At 39.2% G+C, this 22421-nt stretch overlaps 1 protein-coding gene across 1 annotated transcript in view; it reads left to right on the top strand.

Annotated features, from left to right (window-relative positions):
* The first annotated feature begins 981 nt into the window (after window positions 1-981).
* Window positions 982-22421, top strand: part of gsg1l (gsg1-like) — a 40187-nt gene continuing 18747 nt past the window's right edge. The window contains exons 1-2 of the mRNA XM_038707771.1: window positions 982-1779; window positions 18183-18230. Of these exons, the coding sequence (XP_038563699.1) occupies window positions 1440-1779; window positions 18183-18230 (388 nt within the window). The 5' untranslated portion in view covers window positions 982-1439. The remainder of the gene's footprint in view (window positions 1780-18182; window positions 18231-22421) is intronic.

Below are 22421 nucleotides of genomic sequence, written 5' to 3'. Positions count from 1 at the left end.
TGGTGAACGGGGGTTTCCCCTTTTGATTGGTGTATTTGAGCACAAACCTATTGTCCCTGTAGGTTGGACTACTCCTGTTTATTAAACATTCATAAAACCAGAGTAGATCCTGCTACATGCTAGTGTCCAGTAGAGGCAAAATAACTCCTGTATTGTGCATAATGTATCCAATGTGCCAAATAGAAAGAAAACCAACCCCTCCATGTTGTGTTGAAGATGTTTTGTAAAAGCAGTGTGAACTGAAATATACCTTAACGCTATAAACATTAACAGATGACAGCTGAGGAGATTAATATTTGCTTTTTCCTCCACCAAAGTGATTTAGTCAGTGTCTCGATAGTTGGTTAGCAGAAAAAAAGATCTTTACAGATATGACTGAAAGCTGGGCTGTGGGTAAATGAAGAACATGAATTATATGGAGGGGTTTTGGTACCACTACATAAAGCACTCTTTATAAAGGGTTTATAAATGTGCCAGGCTGTGAAAAGTATCTGTTTGATAATGCTGGTTTGAATTTAGTCTAATAAACCAGACACTTTTCTTGATGTTTACTTAAAATGCAGCTAAAAACACAATCACGTGTGATAGCCTACTAGAGGAGGACAAACAGCAGCCAGAGATTTTTAACACTGAGATGAACATTTTTATAATTTCCCAAAGAAAACTGGTGAATATAGTCTGTCACAGTGAGGTTAGTTGCTGATTCAGGGGTACATACATATGCTTTGAAGAATTTTCTAACATTAAAATGGGCAGAGCTTAAAGGATTAGGCAATTAGTTGAGTAGTTGATCAATATAAATTTCTTTAAAATCTTCTTTTTAATAATTTTTCATGTAAAAATGTTACAGATTCACTTGTTCCAGCTTCTCATAAAGGAACATTTGCTGCTTTTGTTTGTCATATATGACATTAGTCTGAGTATCTTTAGGTTTTTGACTGGAATCATCTTCATCAGGCTCTTATTAGTATTTTCTGACATTCAAATGATCAATTATTGATTCGACAGCGATAATGATAAAAATAGAGAGTTGTTGTAGCTCCTTATAGGCAACTTTATAGTTTTTTTTCTTTTTAATAAGAAGAGTCCGGTCACGGTGATGACGCACAAGGAACACAGAGAGAGAGAGAGAGAGAGAGAGAGAGAGACTCCGGTCACGTTTCTTCAGTGAGCGTCTCTGACAGTGAACGGTCTTCTGTCCTTGAGGCTGGAAGGTGTCGGATATGATGCTGAAGTAGATGGAAGAGGATATTCATGATTTACGGTCTTCTCTCTTCTCTCGGAGAGTCCGGACCACCTGTCACTTCTCTTCCCTCTGAGGGCAAACTCGCACAAAGAGAAGAGAAAGAGGCAGCGAGACGCGCGTAATTTCTCTGTGCGTCTGTGCCGCACCATGCCTCTCCTCCTCCTCTGACCGCCTCCTGCTTCTTCCTTCTTGGATGAACTTACTTGCCCGAGCCTGCGGGGACGTGGCCGCTCGCATTGAGATAATGAAGACGACGCGGAAATGTCGCGCGCTGTTGTCGGTGGGTCTGAACCTGGTGGCCCTGTTCTTCTCCACCACCGCCTTCATCACCACGTACTGGTGCGAGGGCACACAGCGCGTCCCCAAGCCCAACTGCAGCAAGCAGCGACGCCACAACTGCATCGACTACGGCGTCAACGAGACGGACCAGAACAAGGTGCACTACAGCTGGGAGACCGGGGACGACCGCTTCCTCTTCCGCCGCTTCCACACCGGCATCTGGTACTCCTGCGAGGAGAACATCCACGAGGCAGGTGGGCACATCAGTCCAGGGGTCGGTAGGCTACCGAGAAATTCGTTTCCTGGACGCGTTTAGGAACAGTTTTGGCTCCAAACATGTGATACGCGATATACTTTCAATAATTCTTCATCTTGTCTGTCAGCAGTTGTTGCTCTTGTTATCAGAAGTTTAGTTTATATACTTTTAAATCAGAGATGAACTAATGGTTCCGTGAATTGGCCCTCCTGAAGAAATGAAGTTAAGGGGTCATCTTTAGCATCCACAAAAGACAAATCTCTGTGCGTAAAATAGTTTCAAATTTGTGTTTCAGCCAAACTGTTGGTTGGTTTGTGCTCAACATTTTCCGGAGGTTTATTGTTCTGATGCGTTTAAGGCTTCTCTGAAGAGTGTGTGTAGTGGAGAATTAGACTCTCAGAGATAGAAAGTGCTGACTTCTTATTAGAGCGTAAAAAGATTAATGGAATAGTATACTGACCGATTTAATGGCAGCTATTTTGATAATCGTAATTTTTCAAGCAGAAATACAAAAGATTCTCTGGTTCCAGCTCATCAAATATAATGATTTGCTGCTGTTCTGTGTCTCACATTATAATAAACAGAATATGTTTTGGTTTTGGACTGTTAATCCAACAAAACTGCCCATTTCAAGATGTCACCTTTGACTTTGGGAAACAGTTGGTGGTTTGGTTTTTCACTGCTTTCTTACATTTTACAGACTAAACGATGAATCGCTTAATCAATATAATAATTTGCAATATTTGTTAGTTGTCACTACCTTAAGTGTTATTGAAGGATATTTGATATTTAATATTTTTCTCATTGAAAGACCCAAACCAACAATGTGTTACGTAATCTGTCCATCAAACCTTCTGACTTCCTGTTTGTGCTTCTCTGCTCCACGCTCATTGGTTCCTATTGGAGATGTACATCTTTAAAAACACCTCACAAATGTAGAGTTTTAAAAAAAATAATATAATCCATTATCCAAATTCTCCGTTTTCCTAAAACAGCTGGTCTGTAGTTTTTATTAAACGTTACTCAAACAGGAGGAAGTCGTGCATTTGTTTGGGACTGGATTAATACACATGTGACGGTCTGGCTGAGAAGTCTAGAAACCCTTAGTGATGGCCACACTCTGTTGTGTTTCTGTTATTTTGTCCATCTGAGAGGATAAAGCCAAACATTCATCGCTGATTTTCTGTGTGTGTGTGTGTGTGTTGAGACATGTTTTGGCTGTGTATGAGAGTAAATAAACAGCTTAGCGAGACATAGAGAGATAAAGGGTTTAAAAAACTGTGTGTGTGTGTGGGGGGGGGGGGGGGGGGTGTTCTGACCAGTTTAGAGTTTTTAAGGCAAATACTGGTGTTTCAAACTAACAAGACTTGTGTATCGAGTATTTGATCACATCCGGCTCTTTGGATGATGAACCAACCTCCCAGAAACAGCGCAGGGCTGTGAAGTGATTTTAGCATGTTCTTCTGGTCTCTGGAGGTGAATGGCAGACCAACGAGCCAATTCTCAACAACGAGCCAAGGCAGCTGCAATGACATGATTGCAGAGGCTCGTAGGTGCATGTGGCGTGAGAACACACAGAGGACCTAATACATAAATAAATTACCTTTGGCTCTAGACTCAAAAAAATCTTTTTATCTCCATCCAAACCTAGACTTCAGGTCGAGGTTATGTGTAATACAAGTTCTTATGCTGCATGTTGTCTACACATGCAGCATAGGCGGCACTGTGGTCCAGTGGATAGTACAGTGTAGCATGTTCTCCCCGTGTCTGCGTGGGTTTCCTCCCGGTGCTCCGGTTTCTCCCACCATCATCAAAAAAACCCAAATGTTCGATTTTTCAGTCAATGCCATTTACCACTGATATAGATCTGGAGTTGGTCCCTGGGCGCTGCACAGCGGCTGCCCACTGCTCCCTTGAGGGATGGGTTAAATGTAGAGTATGAATTTTGCAACATGTGTATGTGACAATAAAGTACCTTTAAAAAAATAAAATAAAAACAAGTCATTGTGACCTCTTCTCAGATCTACATGGTTGATAGAGACTATGCCTGATTTACTCTCCAGTCCTGATCCTTATTAGCCCTTTTTAAAAAGAGATCCCGCAAAACTGCAGTAAAAACCCATCATTACTCCGGCTTTCCTTTTTTACACTAAACCAAACAATGATTTTAGATGCATGCTAGCGTTCTGGAAGCAAAAGAGGTGTAACGTGTAACACAGGAGTGTCAGTGTCTTGTGTGACGTATAACGTGTTGTGCAGCCACAGTTCTTTCCAAATAATAATAATAAAGGCGGGTGAACTTAGTGTTGAGGTCCTTTAGCTACTCGTGCACATTTATGACACTCTGCAAATGCAAGAAAGTTGCGGTGCATCGTATATAACACGGTGTGAATAATGATGGATTTGTGCGAGCAGCGTGTTTGTTCCTCTTATTCTCTGAGTTAGCTGCTAACTGCTGTTCCCCTGTGGTGGATCACACACATAACACGTCATCAAAACATGACGCCCATGCTGAATCAATCACGTTGATTCGGCTCTGTTACTCTCTCCGCTGCCGACTTAATGGTTGAAAAACAATGTCCCCCCATGTTTGTACCTTTTAAACAGAATAGCAAGCCGGAAAAACGGCACAACATTCCCGCCTTGAACAGGCTGTATAAAAGGGTCTATAAGTAAATTGATTTAGGTACAATCACGTGCACTAACATATACTTCATATGGTTACTGTTGCTGAATCAAAATAGAAAAGGTTCTGTTGTGACTCTGAAGTAAAAAGATCACAGTATATCCTCCATCTGCTGCTGTTTAACTATCAGCTAATAAAGATTTAAAGCCAAATACCTTCTGCCTCATCTACAACCTGCACCAGATTTTTTTCCTGCTCTTCTCTCTACATAACAGGCCAGAGAGAGTTCAGCCACAGTTCCCATCAGAGCTCTGTCCAACATCAACCTGAGATCAGGTCTTAGAATAACTGAAAACACCCATGTGGGAGTGCAGGACCTTCAAACAAGATCAACCTCTTATTGCAACAGAGCTGTAAAATGATTATGATTGTGGCGTGTGTCTCTCCCTCTCCCTGCTGGTGTGTGAGGAACTCCGCAGGAAGCCCACCAGGAGAAAATATGGTGGATTTCCTGCTTACCTCAATGTTTTATTCAGCAGTTTTGGAACAAACTCAAAAGATATGATGGTGGGTGACTGTTATGAAGATACAGTACTCCCAGCTCATGACCTCTATATGCACCCTGGATGTCATGCTTTATGACACCTTGAAGACGACCCGGTCAGAAAGTAAATAATGGTAATAGAAATAAAAGCCTTTTTAATTCCATCTACCAAGGTTATTCTAAATTATGGCCGCAGAAAAAAAGTGTGCCTGGCTGTCAGGTTTCTATTCAGTGACCTATGTCAATAATAACAATAATTATAATTATATTAATAACTTCATTTATATAGCACTTATCAAACTAAAGTACAAAGTGCTTCACAAAAGACACACAGGCCGAAATGGACATGAAATACCACAATGGAAGATAAAATACATGATACAAAATAAGAATAAGAAAAAGCAATCACAATGAAGTAAAACAGATTAACTATAAGAGGAATAAAAGTAGAATAAATAGCTTAATATAACTAACATAAAAACCTTAAGATAAACGGGCAGCTCACATAAAATCTGAATTTGCCGTCCGATAAAAGAGCGTTTTTAAAAGAGACTTAAAAGAAGAGCCTTATTTCCTCCAGCAGGTCGTTCCATAGCCTCGGGGCCCTGACAGCGAAAGCTGTGACATCTGAACCTAGACACAGAAAGAGACTAAAGACCCCTGGGTTAAAATAAGTGAATTATGTAAGTCACGTGACATAAGTCATCTAAACATCGTTATTTAACATAAGACGTGTCACCTTTAGACTTTCTTCAGCACAGGTCCAGAGCGTACTCGAGTGACCTATTATTTAGGATTATATATTACCTGTCAGCTGTCAAGTAGCCTATACAGCATTCTTCAGCGTCTTTATTACTGTTTGGTATTTCTGGCACTGCAGGATAAAGATGGTTTGGATGTCACATACATCACTGAGCAGAGAGTTATGTTAATTAACATTTTACAGCGTGACTCTCTCTCTCATTCATTCATTATTCCTTTGTCTTCTCTGACTTTACTCTCCTGATCTCTCTGTGTCACTGTTTTCCTTTACAGAATATAAAACCTCTAATGTTTCCTGTAAGGATCAGAGTAGAAGAGAGCGACAGCAACACGAGGACATGATAGACACGTTGAGCCACCAGCCATCACTGATTAACATTCATTAACTTGCAAACAGGTTATAGCTCAGTAATTCATAAACATCACAACTCAGAATATGAAATAACTCTAGGGTATTCTTTTAACTGAAGACAAACTTAAGAAACACAGTCAAGAGAATATGTGTTGTATCTGTAACTTTACTGCTCAGACAGACCAGATAGACCAGCAACTTATCGTAGTAACTAATATAAAAGTATAAATACCGCAGTGTAAAAATACTTAAGTAAGTCCTGCATTCAAAACCTTACTTAGGTAAAACTACATAAGTATTGATTTCAAAATATGCTATAAGTACCATAAAGTAAAAGTGCAGATCAGCGCCATTTCAGAATAATATAATATCACAGGATAATAATTATTGATGCTTTACTGTGTACAGGTACTTTATATATTGCCTGGTATCTTAATCTATAGTTATACATCATCATTTATTGGTTGATTACTACTAATCTGAATCTGAAAAGTGATTGGTTGGATCAGTGACCAGGATTTACCTCCTCCTCATGCATCAATTCACAAATTTGGCTGAGGTTAAACATTTCTTAAGGTTTTTTAAGGTTATGGTCACACACTGTTGGGAGTAACGCGTTACAAAAGTTACGCAATTACAGTAATGTGTTGCTTTTTGCTGAAATGCAGTAATATGGCTTTGGTGTGAGAGACCCAGGCTCTATCCCCACTGTGAGACATCCACCATTGTTTCCCTGAACAAGACACTTAACCCCTAGTTGCTCCAGAGACGTGCGACCTCTGACATGTATAGCAATTGTAAGTCGATTTGGATAAAAGCTAAATGAATAAATGTAATGTAATAAAACTCATTACAAAAAAAATATCAGTAATATTATAGCCCTTACAATCTCAGTAATGCGCGTAAAAACTAATTTCAACCCGAAAGTTTAAATTTGTTTATATTTTTATAATTCACCAATACCGAGAAACATTTCGGCACCAGAAAAACAAACAAACATGAATAAAAGAGTAACGTTATTTCCTGTTGTGGGAATCTGATGGTCGAAACTGGAGGCAATGAGCAAACTATTGACGGTAGCTCTCCTGATGGATCATGCGTAAATAGATTTCTATAGGCAATGTGTGTTTGTGCTTTAATGAATTACTTTCATGATCAGAAAGGCTGCTGTCAGTTCATCCTGACTGATCCTGTCAGAGTGTCGTTAGATTCAAATAATCAGTGACGTTCTGCTGCTGTACCTCGTGCGTAATTGCGCACAACGTTTTTCTCAATGGGGACAGGATTCATCCTATTTCACCCATCTACCCCAACCGACCCCCCGCTACTTATCAGAAGCTTAATTTTTATGATGTCTGCGGATATAACTGTGTATCACTAGGACCCACCTGTGCAGCACATCTTATATCAGCAGTGAAAGTAACTCAAACGTAATGCAAAAGTAGTGTAAAGCATTACAAATCAGAAACAGTACTTTTGTAATATAACTAATTGCTTTCAAATGACAGTAACTAGTATCTATAATGTATTACATTTTGGAAGTAACACTGGTCACACTTGTTTAAACTACTCGCTGCGTCACGTTTACTAAAACATACTAGCGAGTGCCAATTAGCTGGATATGAACATAACTCGAACCTTCCAATTAAATTACACCTATATCAACATTTGTAAGTGTTGTAAAAGCTAAAAATGTGCATTTCACACTGAAAACAGAAACACTGCAAAGCCTCTGAAGGTGTTGGATGTTTCCACAGGAGTTTAAAATGTTTAGATTTCCAGTGACATGGCGTCCACATCTTTAGCTCTGATTCAGTTTTTAAAGTTGAGCCCGAGAGTTGAGCTCCAGGCGTTTCCTGTCTTGATGTCCTGTCATCGCTGTTCTGTAGCTCTGAGCTCTGTAGCCTCCCTTCCAGTAAAAATGTTCCTGTTTTGATTGCCCTTTGTTGATAAAGCTGGTCCTGCCACCTTTGTGTGTGAAACTTTGTCCTGAAACTGTATGCGACTTCATTCTGAAACTCTGTTACGAGGACTTCACTGCATATTCAGAATATTTGTAAGTTTTACCTTTCGCATGATGAACAAAATCATCTGCATATCAGATCACTGCCGTTGGTGCTCCAGATATTTCTGCTGTTAAATATTAAACATATTTTAATTAGTCCTGATAAAAGGAAGCTTTTGTGCTTGCCTGAAAAATGTGTGAACAATACACAGCAATTATTTATTAGTGTGCTTTCTTAGCCAGGGTCCATTTTGGAGGGGAGTTCGGTATTTTTGGAAGTATTGTAAAACACAAAAAATTACATATTTTCAAAATGATTTTTACATTTCCATGCTTCACCAGCTGACACGTGTTTCTACCATCATGTCAGTTTCCTTTCTGGCTGCTTAAACAGGGACATTGTGAGGAACATTTTTAGAAGGCAAACCATCTCACTAAGAAACAAATGCCCAAATACAATAAACACTTTTTAACAGGGGTGTGCAGACAAAAGGGTTGTAACTCCTGCTCAGAGTCAAAATCAACAACACTATAAAGAGCATGATTTACACTTTTGTTAACACTGTAAAAACAACTTTTCAGTTGTTCGCCAACAAACCAAGGCAGTTTCTTTCTTCAGCAAAACTCCTGATAACTTAAACTTGTGTTCTTCCATTTTAGAACTTATATACTTAGTTCAAATAAACCAAATTCAAACATCATGAGCTGCAGTAATCAGGCAGTGTGGTGTGAGGAGAGGAGGAAGAAACACAACTGGAAGTCTAAATGCTCTTAAAAAGTAAACAGCTGTTGGCTCAGATTAATTTCTGAAGCTTGTCTATTTAAACAAATCAAAAATGACCCATTGACAGAAACTAGTAATAGTAATTTTCTGTTGGATAAACATAGAAGTTTGATTCAACAAACATTATAACTTCTTAAATTGAGCTGAAACGATGAGTTGAAGTTGGATTAGACATTAGACTTCCTGTTTGAATATCTGTGTTTTTCTATTATCTATCATTTTTTAATTATTAGGGCTCAGAGTGTCCGATTAGGATGGTTCTTATATTGCTAGACGATCCCCTCTACATGTTGATAAACAGATATTTGCTGTAACGTATCTGAAAAACAACAAAATATGGAATACTGTACCTAAATAAGCCAAAAGCCTGTAAACAAAAGGAAGTAAGGGGAGTTTGGGGGGCACAAAATTATATTTTGCCTCTGGCACCAAGATACATTCATTCTGAGCATCGACTCTCAGTGTCCCAGTATTAATGTTTTTCACAATTGCTAAGACACATTTCTTGAAACCTTCACCCATATTCTCAAAATTTTAAACACAAAACCCAGTCTTTAAACTACATTCACAAAACCCCTGACTGTTCTGGCAAAATCAACCTCAAAACCATGTGATCTGCGCTCAAAATCAAACAATGCTTTCAAAACATCAACACAGCCAGTCAATATGTAAAACACTACAGAGCATTCTTTAAACACTACATCAAAAAACTGAGAACACAGCGTCCAGGGCATGTAGTTACAGAAAAATTGTTTTTGCGTAGAGGAAACACATTTTCCAATTTAAAAAGTATGTTAATCACAACTTAGTGCAGTAAATATATAGTATACTGTAAATACTTTAAGTAATACAGTATGGATATCTGTATATTCAAATACAGTAAACCCAAAGAACAAAGAAAACTATACAGTTTCTTTCAGATGCAACGGTCACAACTGAAGCAACTTTTTCAAAACTCTTCACACAGTCTGCATGACCAACATGCATCCTGGCCAAACAGTTAATCTCACCTCCAAAAGTCACTCAAACCACCAAAACACTACATATAAGCCTCAAAATAAACTTGTTCAGCCAAAACACTGGCAACAATAACCACTCAGAAAGCACTCTGACCTACAAAACACTAACAACAGGAAGCATTACGGACATTTGTTGCACTTTTATCCTTGAAATGTGACTGATATTTTCATATAAATAAATATTTCATTATAGAATCCAGTTGTTTTCAGTCACTTTGATACATTTCTCAGATCATAACTGAAATTCTACTTGTTCAACCTTCACATCATCTAATCACTTGTGCACATCATATGTAAAAGCAATTCCTCAGTCTTTTCAGAAACTGCAAATTGCATATGCTTTGACACATTTATGCAAATTATTATGTACATTTGTCTGCTGTTTCTTACATTATCAATTGCTTACTGCATGTCATTGCGTAAGTCACTACATGCAAAATGGTTTAACACGTCATAATCTGCATTTTCCTACATGTTTTGTAAATGTGTCCTACAGTAAATTGATTTCTGAGTTCTGATCTGTTGTGCTGTGAATAAGAATCTGTGGCCCAATAGACAGGAACATCAACCTGAGGGGGTGTTTTCATGTTTCCATGTCCTTATTTTGTAATTGTTTCCGTTGTGCTATGCAGTGCTATAAAATAGTCTTGTTTTTTTATTTTCTGCATCACAATGACATGCTCTGACAACAAATCACAGTGCACACAGTAAAAGTCTAACTGTGAATCCTGTCCAATCTCTTGCAATATTTACTGTAACTCTGTACTGTTGATCTATGCCATACAGAAAAAGTACAGCTTTGTGCATTTTCAGTCACTGTCATCAAACGTTTAGCCATAGTTTACCAATACAAATAGTTTTGCAAATTTACCAAAGCGACTGAGAAAAAAAGGAAGAAACCTGTAACTGTTTCACTTTATTGACTGTACTATAGTATATGTTTCAAGAATGAATCAGAAATGCATTCAGTAATTTACTTGTGAAAAAAAGAAGTTCCTGACATTTCAGTGCTGCAATACATTTTTTTTTACATAGGTTGTTTACATAGTTAACACCGGTACCTGATGACCACAGTCTGTAATTGATGCACCATCCCCTTGAACCAATTCTGCTAAAATATAAGCAAGATTTTCTGTATATATTTGTCCAGCTACAGCAAAAATGCAGGAAATTTGCAAACATTTTTTTTGAACGTGTTTTTAACAGTTTTGGACACAGTGTGTTAAAAAATGTGCTGCAGATATACAGTGTTTTGCAGGTGGTGAAGTAGTAATGGGAAAAGAGTTCATGGATTTTGGAGAAAGTGGTCATTGAATGCATTTTGTGTGAAAGCAATGAAAAATTATTCAGAGTTTGGTCCACATACACTTCTGTTTCGCTGACTGTGTGAAGAGTTTTGACAATGTGACTTCAGTTTTGACCAATGCAGGTTAGCAATTGAAAAAAACTGCAAATGAAAAGCACATTACACTCAAATGTTGTGCAACTGCAAAATCAAAGTCAATACAGTAAGAGACTTCAACCTTGCAACCTTGCCAAGCAAAGGAGGAAAACCCTCAGAAATGCTGGTGCAGCCCGACTGTAACAGCTCTCACCACAGGCCTATTCCATTTCCCGTAAGAGATTTTCTCTAGTGAATGACTTTCGGTCATAGACCTTCCACCACAAGGCAGAGAAAATTCTTCTGTTGGTTTGAAGTAAGGGCTGTGGGTTGAAGGTAAACATTTATGAATCACTGGATGCTGGTTTACATTGAATCACTTGCTTAGCAGAACACCACAGTGAAAGCTGACATTGTCCCATAGACAGGATGTACAGCCGGCTGATGATCCTGCTGCTCACGCTCAAACACAAAATTCCAACGAACACCCAGAAAAGTAAGATGTTCAGGGTTATACGGCCCCAAGGTTGAATGACAGTAGAGAACCTGTCCCTTACTTGTAGCTTGGTTTGATCACATCATCAGAAACAAGAAAGTGTGCAGAATTATGAGTTGTTGTGTGTAAACGATGACAGCTGTGTTGTAGTTGTGTTTAACTTTTGCTGCATGTATTTACCATTTTGCAACACGAGTGCGTCACAGTGCAAAATGTGTTTTAGTGAGTGAGAAAAAGAGTTTTGCAAAAAGAGTGGATGAGATTTGCAACTACCTGAACCTGTTTAAGGTTTTGCCAAAACAGTGACTGATTCGACAAATGGGTTTAGGCCATCGAGCATCGGGTTCAGAGAATGGGGTTTACTGTTTTAGCAATTGTGAAAAACTGTATTGAAGCTTGGTCAGGCTGATTGATGTTGTACAACTTTATTACTTCTCTCTTAATCAGTGTCACTCTGCTGCTCCTCAGTGTTCCTGTTCTCCTTTTCTACAAGCAGCCTGCTGTGAAAATGGCTTCAAATTTGTGTCCTTTAGAGAATTGAAAAGGATCATTTGACAACTCGAGAGAGACGTGCAGAGAAGGCTGATTCTCTCTGTCGAGGTCCTGACTTCACTTAACTTTAACCTCTCTTAATGTAACCGAGCGTAGATTGACTGTAGGAATCTGATTGTGACATTATGTTTTGTGTTTCATTCTGCTGCTGTCACATCTGTACTGACAGAGAGAGAGAGAGAGAGAGATTTGGGCAATTAAAGGTTAAAAATTAAAAACACAGTCATGCTGTCATTATCACTTCAGTGAGGCTTACTAACTTCATTACATCACTACATCTGGCACAACTGGCAAAGAGACTCGTAAGCAGCTCAGCTTGATACTGTTTTAACAGAAGTAATGAGAACATAGTCTGTTGCTCCAAGAAGAAGGCTTTAGTCTGCAGAAAGTTCACTTTTAAATCAAACTGAGCTTCTTGTAAACTCGTCATAGTTACTAAATGTAACTTTCAGCAGCCGGTTTCATTGGCAGTTATTTAAAAAGGTATCAGTAATTGCTGTGTTATAGGTTTCTTCATTAGATTAACAGTGTATTAATTGGATAATTTAAAAAGTCAACATACTGGACTCCGATTGGTCGACAAAATCAAAATGAGGTCAAGCTGCTAACTGGAGGTTTTCCAGTTCCAGCCAGACCTCACCAGAAAACAGGCCGTATAGATCGTATGTGCAAGCTTCTTCTTCTACAACCCATATTTACATTTATTGTTAGGCCTTAAGTGGCCATAGTAATTATGACTGGGTTACTACCTACTGAATTAAATCTGTCCAGTCAGTTTACAGGCAACATGTCTCCATACCTTAATGACAGAGTGAGTCCCAAAACGACATATGTGAACGCTGGAAAGTAAAGGTGGCAGGCATACAGGACCTTAAGTGCATCATTTTTTATTATGTTTAGGCAACAAAACTACTTGGTTAGGTTTAGGAAAAGATTGTGGTTTGAATTAGTTATGTTAGTTAGTATTCGTGTCCCTTTACAGACTTTCTCGCACTTTATACTACCTTTTGACAGGAGCAGTATGAAGTACGAGAATGTCTGTAAAGGGACGCGGTCAGGGAGGATGGCTCGGTCAAACAAACACAGGACTTTCTCCCAGAATCTGTGTAAAACCAGAAGTCAACGCCGACTTGTTTATATTCACATAGTATTACGTATGTGTAACGTTACATCAAGTTACTTACTAACATAAGTATTTAACGCCACGTCAGTTATGTTCTTAAGGTCCTGTATGCCTGCCACCTTTACTTTCCAGTGTTCATAAATGTTGCTTTGGGACTCACGGGCAATCTACCAACTCTGTCGTTTAAGTGTGAGGACATGACCAAACTTGGGATGAAAATGTAAATTAATTAACAAACCTGAACCAACCTGAGCAGCTGTAAGCAGCTCTACGGACATAAGTAACTAACACCAAGGGCATCAGATGTGTGATGACAAGTCGGTGAACTGCTGCTCTAAAAGCTGTAAATTCAATGACACAAAAAAGTGAAGTATACCTTTTTGCATGGCTTTCTCACCTACCTTGTTCAGACTTACTTTTCAGTTTGATCCGAACGAAAATTAGAGGTGCGAAACCTCTCGATATAATGTTACCGCCCAACGAAGACGTTCATTTGGGGAAACTGAAGTATAGCAACTATTTGCATCTGTTTATTCCTCATTCATTCATTCTTGTCAAAGCAGAACTGTTTACAAACCAATCAATGTCAAGTTTAGGTGGACGCAGCCCCCAGCGACGTACAAATATGTCAGGTAAAGTTTTTTTAGTGCGCTCGCATAATTGCAGTGTGAAACCAAACCAAAACTAACCACATGAATCAAAACATGAACTTTGGTTCGGACCTTGGTGCAGACTTAAAGATGTGAAAGGGCCCTAAATCAAGGTTCATCAAATGAGACTGCAGTCTGACCCCTTTCCTTCTATTCAAGTGAGTTCTGTCTGATCCGGCTGAATGAAGCGGACAGAGTCATAACCGTAGAAGTAATGATACGTAAGCCGTTGTTTCACAAAACCATTCATATTCATTACAGCTGCAATTAGCCCAGAATGACATCGGATCACAGATTAAACAGACTGCAGAGCTGCTGGCTGCAGGGCAGGGGGAATAATGAATAAGAGGTGTGAAAGTGAGAGTTGGGAGTGTGAACTAGAAATACAAGAAAAGAAAACCACCTGAAGCCTCTTTAAAATGAATCTATTTCATTAGGTAGACTAGGAGCGTGATAACTGGGATTTTTTGGTTAATTTACATTTTAGAGGACCGTTGTCTCCTATGTGCAGTGGGAAGGTGTAGGAATACTGATTGTGCTGTTAGTTAGTGCTGTCATCAGGTCACAGACAAGCCCGCTCACTCTTTAATTACATTTTAGATTCACGTCCTAATCAGACGCTATGCTGCTCACCTTTTGGCTGTGGCACACTTTCACTGCAGCTCACTGTCGTCAGGTACACATTCGTCTGTTTCCCCGACTCCCTACTCATTTCCCTTGAGTTTTAACCTTGGAAAACATGAATTATAACTACCTCGGATGAGTTTCTCTGCAGTATTTGTCAAACAGCATGCTGCATTTATAACAGGGAGGGCATAGACCAACTTTTAGCTGGGGACATTAGATTTTAATTTTAGTGTAGGTAAAGTTTGGGAAACTGGCAAACAAGAAGGATGACTCGAATACTAGATCATTTTGACACATCAGATGGTGAAAGGTGGTTTACTTAGATTACAGTCTTCAGCTGTCAGACAGGTGGAATCAGGCAAACAAACAGAAGAATCAGCAGACTGGCAGGACATAAGCAACAGTTGGACAAGCAACAGACAGGCAGCAAAGGCTGGACCAGTACTGCGTCAAACAACCTGTAAATCTGGCACTGAAGCTCGCCTCTGTTTATAATGAGAAATTGAGGAGGGGATGATGGACAGCTGAACAGGAAGGTGAAAGGGTCAAATCATCTCCAGGGGAAGGAAACTCAATAATAATTTTCCAGGTGCTCCATCACTCTGTCTTCACACCATGTGGCCACTTAAATGAAGATTTAAGATGAAGCACATTTGCCCTCTTCTGCAGACTCCAAAACACTGTTCAAAGATGAATCTTGACACAGCTGTGAACCTACAGTTAGGCTACAGGCAGATCCAACAACTGATTCTTGCAACCACACAATGCATGCTGGGTAGTATGGACAGAACGAGTCCCATGGGCGGTCGATCCCACAAAAGTCTACTAGAGGGTATTGGACCGTCACTTGTGCCGTCTTCATGTCATATGGGAGTTACCATAATTATCTGTTTCTGTTCACGTCAACATCCAAGTCACACAGGAATCTTTCTCCTCTCATACGATATGAACGACACATTACTGCTTTGTACAAAAATGTGTGAGCCGCAACATATTTCTATTAAACTCAAACACAAAGAGAAAGCAATCTGATTTACGAAAGATTTAATTGTTAGAGAGTCCTTCCTAGAGCTGGTCACTATATATATATATATATATATATATATATATATATATATACACACAGTACTGCTGATTTTGTGCACTTCCTATCTGATCGGAAAGAGCAGACACAGTTGGGTAAACAGCAGTGACAATATCTGTTGAATTTCGCAGCAGTTTTCACCATAGACTCAAGTTTTAGATCGAGTCTATTTTAGCCTCTGAAAGTTAAATTATCCTCAGTATCCAGGAGACAAACAAGAGTATCTTCATCTGTTGTTTGGGGGAGGCTTGTTGGGAGTTCAGTGTGAGGGTGTTGGTGTTCAGGCTGGTTATGGATGGGCCTGCCTGCTGCCTGTGACACTGCAGAGGCTGAGTTATGGCTCGTGTTGTGGCCGCTGAACTGCGACCTGCATGGTCCCACCGAGCTCTGATAAACTCTCTGCTGCCTTAGAGTGCCAGAAAACAGCTAATGAAAGCCAAGATGATACTGCACTAAGCAAAAACACTCCCTACATGAATATTGTACTAATATTACGTGAGAACAATGATATCACTGTTAAATACGGTATTGGAGTATTTTATACATGTGAATATAATGAAGTTTGATAAACCCACTAAATATAAACACTGATAATTTACAAGTTATGGTGACATTAAAATGTGTGACAGTTACTGTAAAGTAACTATGTCACTCCGGACACTTTAGGATTTTTATAATGTAACAACCATAGACTGTATATAAGAAATGGACGTAGTCATCGTGACATCACCCGTTGGTTTATGAACTGCTGTTTCTGAAGCCTCGAGTTTGGCCGATAGGGCGCCGCCACGTTGAGTTTTTGCAACCAGTGGCACCAGACGTGACCATATTTGGACGAGACGGTTGAGCTAACGGCCGTGTGCGGAGCTAGCTAGCTTGCCTATCTGTAATTCATGTTAACTGTCATTTTAACAGGGCTGACAATTTTGTCTTAAAACTTAATGTACTCACGAGAGAAAGTGAACAGCCAACTCCTAATAAGCTTTTCAGCGGCGCTGATTAAATTTACACAGTGCCGTGGGTACGAGTCGCCTCTAGCCTGATTGACAGGTCACCATGGTAACGACTTGTCAATCATAGATAATCCCGCCCTGAAACGTATTCTGCTTTATGGTCTATTTTAAAAGAAATGGGACCATTATTTACTAAATTTATATTGAAGAAGACATCAAACTATCGAGACCATAAACTCATTATGAAAGTGTTTACTGAGATAATTATTCAGGTGAGAAGTAGGGTCATTTTACCATCATTTCCAATGGACTTCTTTTTGCAACCAGAAGCGTCGCCCCCTGCTGGCCATTCGATAGAATGCAAGTTTCAGCAACTTCCGCGTTTGCATCAGATCGCTGACCGGAAGCTTCCCGCTTGGTGACAACTGATCTGATGACGTATTTCTGCAGTCAGCCTTGTTTGTAGCACGGATCACACAAATTAGTTCTTTTTTAATGGACATTTCATGATATCAACAATCAGGAGTGAAAAAATACGCCTGAGAAACAAAGAAAGAAAGATCACCAACAAGTGAATTATACAAAAGAATAAAGCCTGAAGGAAAAAAGAAAAGAAAAAGTATAAAACCAAGCTAGTCGCTCTGTGGAGCTATACGTTAGCACACTATGCATGGTATGCTGTTACGATGTTTAGCATATTCAACATTTTAGTTTAATGTGTTGGCATGCCAACATTTGCACATTTGATAATTAGCACTACTAAGCCACAGGGTTGTCATTAGTTTTGCAGGTATTTGGTCATAGTCGTATAGTATTGGTCAATGTTGACCTGATCATGGTGCTAGAGAAAAGGTCAGTGGATCATTACAGTTATTTCAGTTCATCCTGAGGTGAACATAAATGTTCAAGCCAAATTTCATTGTAATCCATGCAATAGTCGTTGAGATATTTCAGTCTGGATCAAAGTGGTGGTTCGACCAAATGACGGTTAGTGTGGTTAAGTCTAATATCTTTCTGGCATCATTGATGAATATAGTGTTGTCACATAATGTTTGACAAGCTCCTGACATCCCGTCAGCAGAATATTATCTGCAAGTGTTGATGTGTAGAATAACAGCCAAGTGACATTCAGGAGTCGTGTTTGCCAGCCTGACGCATTAACAGCTTGTATTATCGGTTTGATGCACTGACACTAACACTCATTTTATCCTTTTCTCTCCACCTTGTGCATTTATTTTCATCCTTTCATCCTTCTCCTTAATCACCCCCTCCTCTCTACATCTACATCTTTCTTTCACTGCTATCTTCCCTTCTCATTTTCTCATTCTATCTCTCCTTCATTCCCAGCGCATTTCACTTTGCGTTCTTTACCTTTCCCCTCTTCTTTTCCTCTTTACATTCATCTTTACCTCTCCCTTCCACCCCCCTCCCCTCCCCTCTCAGGTGAGAAGTGTCGGAGCTTCATTGATCTGGCCCCGGCGTCGGAGAGAGGTGAGTTATGACCGTCATTAGGCATCTCCGCCACTCCCTGCCGCTCCCCACCTGTTCTTCAAGCCCAGGGAAAACCATGGGAAAAACAAAAAGAGATATATACACATCTCTTTTATAGACTCTGTGTTTTTAAGGAGCTCTCAGAAGTGTATTGTCATCTGCTTTATCACTATTCAGCCACATTTACCTGCAGAGAAAATTATGTTCACTTAAATCTTTTAAATTTACCTCTTTCATCTACTGGCTCACCTCAAGGGTTTACCTGAACCTACTACATAAGAATGTATACCAATTAAAATATATAATATAATATAAAATATAAAGTCACAAAGTTTTCTAATTGATCAGCAATAGTCATCTTATCCATCTGAGATTAGACAGATGTTGCTTCAGTAGCAGGTAGTTTTGTGGCTGTAAGGACGTCTGATTGTAAAGAAAGAACACGTCCTCAAACCTAAATGACTAAATAGGTTGATTGTCATGTTCCCCAAAACCACATATAAGACCATTTCCAAAACAAAATATATGTCCATTTGAAAAAGCAACAACATAAATGTCCATCCCCCAAAACGACACATATTAGAGTTTCCTGTACCAGTCCAGAGACAGGCGTACTGGACATGGTCACATGATAATAACATCATCACATCATAAAAGATCTTTGTTTGGGTTCAAATATCTACAAAATGTAACTTAAAACATGTCACATTTTGACTTTCTTCTGCATAGGACTCAAACTCAAAGTAATGAGTTTACTTGACTCATCCATCCACCCCACCACTCTACTTACATGGACTTTGTCACTCTTTATTCTACGTCGTCTGACTTCTTCTTCCACTAGAGGTTGCAGCCTAATAAAAAACGTCAATATGGGTCCTTAAAAGCTATATAATAATCTACCCATACAGCCGTTTTTCTGGTGAGGACAGGCTGAAAGAAATGGTGTGACATGTCCTGAATGTAAATGAAACCAAGGACATGGTTAATGACTCCAGAACATCAGCTCCAAAATAAGAATTGACGGCCTATGGTGAAGTTTAAACTGAGACGATGGACAATTCCAAAGACAGATTGTGGTTTGGGTTTTTAAAAAAAACATACAACATAATTTGTCTGTGCCTCTCAAAAGCTTCAGAAATCACTGTGAAAAATTCATGCATATTATGATTTAGTTAAGATTAGACTCAAAAAAGCTGACACTGCTATAGCATGATTTGGGTTAACATAAGAACTTTGTGTCCCATTGCTTTTCTTGGGAGGACAGGACCATTTAAAGTATTTTAACAGACAACAAATGCTGCCATTTTCTGGCGAGAACAGTGTCAACATTCACAGCTGTACACTGAACAAAATTATAAACGCTTTTGTTTTTGCCCCCATTCATCATGAGCTGAACTCAAAGATCTAAGACTTTCTCTATGTACACAAAAGGCCTATTTCTCTCAAATATTGTTCACAAATCTGTCAAAATCTGTGTTAGTGAGAACTTTACCCATCCCGAGATAATCTATCCACCTCACAGGTGTCTGCCTTAGGCTGCCCACAATAAAAAGCCACACGAAAATGTGCAGTTTTACTGCAACCAATTGTTCAGACTGTACAGGAGCAATTTGTGCTGCTGCTTTCTAGATCTTACAGGAGAAAAAGTCTGCCCCAAAGCCTCAGTGTTCTTCAAACATACTAGTTTGTACAACATGTTTTTCAACAACATTTAAAGGCAAAACTGCCTGTGGGTGCTTTCAAACCTGCATTGTTTAGTCCGGCTGAATTGGATTGTAGTTCTCTTTTCCCTTTGGTGCAGTTTGTTTGGGAAAATCTGAACAGAGCAATTGTACTCAGGCACAGACCGGAACAACCGCACCGAGACCCTTTAGAGAACGTGGTGTCGGTCTGGTCACAAACATATTCTGGAGCTGTTTGTTTGCAGTAGGAAGGTGGTCCAACCTCGATCTTACCCAACTACAAATCATACTTTGTAAATTTGGGCAAAACATCTCCCGCAGGTCTGCTTTGTATGCTTGAGATGCAGATGAGCAACAGAAAAAGTTAGCAGGTACCCAGAGAATGAAATGAGGTCTGACCTGCACTAACAAGAAGTATATTGCCTGATAATTGGGCAGATAGGACCTTCTTCAGGACCTTCTTCCTTTGTTTACTTTTTCTCTCCCCAGACAAATCTAACCAATAAGAGGAGTTAACAATCTCATGTGGCATTTATTTTAGTTTGAAAAACCAATACAAGGACTCTCTTTTAGACTCTCCCCAGAGACTTTCGTTGTTTTGTACTTGATTTGTACAAACAAAAAGTGGTGGAAGTGGTTGTGTAAAGAATGAAAAAAAGGGAGCTTAAACACACTGGCCAATTACCACGTAGTGCCAGATTATCTGTTTCAGAAATTAACTAAAATATTTGGACATAACCTCTGATTCCGTCATCGGAAATATAGTTTTGGATTCTCTTAGACTTAGACAATTTTACACAATCCTTTATTTGAAGCATCTTGAGGCGTTCATTGTGAATATACTGACGGAGGAGGTGGTTGAAGGAAAGTGACATGTATTAATTGATATGAACAAGCTCAGTCTTTTCGGGTGTGTTGTCATTTTTGAGTTATGTAAGTTATAGGAACCTGTACCCCGACAAAAATGAGGATGATGCCTCATGTTCGCATCCAACTTTTATGCAGATGTTAAAGCCAGTTTCTCAAATATGTCACAAGAAAATAACTGTATGATTCCAGCGACAATATACTGAACAGAGCATAAAAACATTTACCTTATCAGACAAACATAGGTCTACTTGTATTTCGTTGCCGTTTGAAGCAGATATGATGTTACCTTCATGAAATTAATTGATTTCCTCTCAAGGGACCCTGTCTTGACCCTGTTCAGTCAATACATGACAGTCATAAAATCAATTTACATTTTTCTACCATAACAGATCAGTGTGGATTATTTTCCAAGGAGCGTATTTTTCTTTATTGCTACCTTCTCATGTTTATATGTGGCCTCATCTTCAGTTTTTAAAATATGATCCCTCATACAAAACAGACAGATATACTTCGATGTATCAGGTGCTGGACAGTGAGAGAATATCTCAGTTATCTTTCTTCAGATTCCTCCTAACTACTGAGCAGAGCAGGTTATTTCTACCAGCACATGGTGTTTATATCCTGCAGCTCATAAAAGGAATATTTGAGCGTCCAGAAAAAAGGGAATATTTCGGTGCATGTGGGCGTAGCCTCTAATTTGCTGTTTCATGCAGAGCAGGTAGTTAATAATGAAAGTTCTCTGATGGTTTTGTCTGTTAATGCCATCTGGAAGAGGAGCAGGAGTGTTTCACGGAGCAGTGGTGGATGATATGATGTATTGAGCGGGGTGACCTTGCTTCTCACACAAGGATACAATATGTTAATCTGCCTTCCTTTGAGCCCTACATGCTTGGTGTTGTTTTATAACACACAGCTGCTCCTCACACAGATCCAAGTTGGTTCTTAATGAAAACTGAGACAACAAAATGTAATTTGTAATTTGATTACAAGAAAACAATCAAAGAGCCAGGGCTATTGCCAGGATTTCAGAAATACTGCGGTCATGGGTGCACCTGAGAAAGGCCACCAACCAGACTGTGTACTATTATCTTAGTATTTAAAACATCACTAAATGTCACTTTTATTTACATTTTCTCTAAAATTCCCTCTTCACTGCCAGCTATGCTACACTCTGGTGGACAACACTAAATCTATTTTATTTTCATTTATGATGTGAAAGAAAATTCCTTCCCAAAGAAGAAGTATGAAGTAAAAGATGTGAAGATATGCGGACGTCCGGAGAGTCAACAAGATTCTCTCCCGACACGCAGCATCTTACTCCTTAAATACTCTCAAGTACAAAACACAATGCTCGTATTTATATAGCGCCTTTCTAGTCTTTTTGACCACTCAAAGCGCTTTTACACTACATTGCATTCACCATTCACACACTGAGCTTAAATGCTCAAACAGAAACTAACATTCACACACATTCATACACTGGAGTTTTAGCATACACTTCGTGGCTCTTCCTGAAATGACAAATGTATGTATATAGCAAAGGATGTTCCCACGCCCCCTGTAAGTTCACCATGTGTCTGTGTTAAATCTCACCTACATGTCTGCAGATGGTCTAGTGTAAAAACCCTGACCCTTTCAT

This window comes from Micropterus salmoides, unplaced genomic scaffold (assembly GCF_014851395.1).
Source record: "Micropterus salmoides isolate LMB-PRFRI ecotype aquatic unplaced genomic scaffold, ASM1485139v1 Ms_hic_scaffold_10, whole genome shotgun sequence".
NCBI classification, from domain to species: domain Eukaryota; kingdom Metazoa; phylum Chordata; class Actinopteri; order Centrarchiformes; family Centrarchidae; genus Micropterus; species Micropterus salmoides.
The sequence above is the reverse complement of the archived record's forward strand: the minus strand, read 5'-3'. Positions and strand labels throughout refer to the sequence as shown.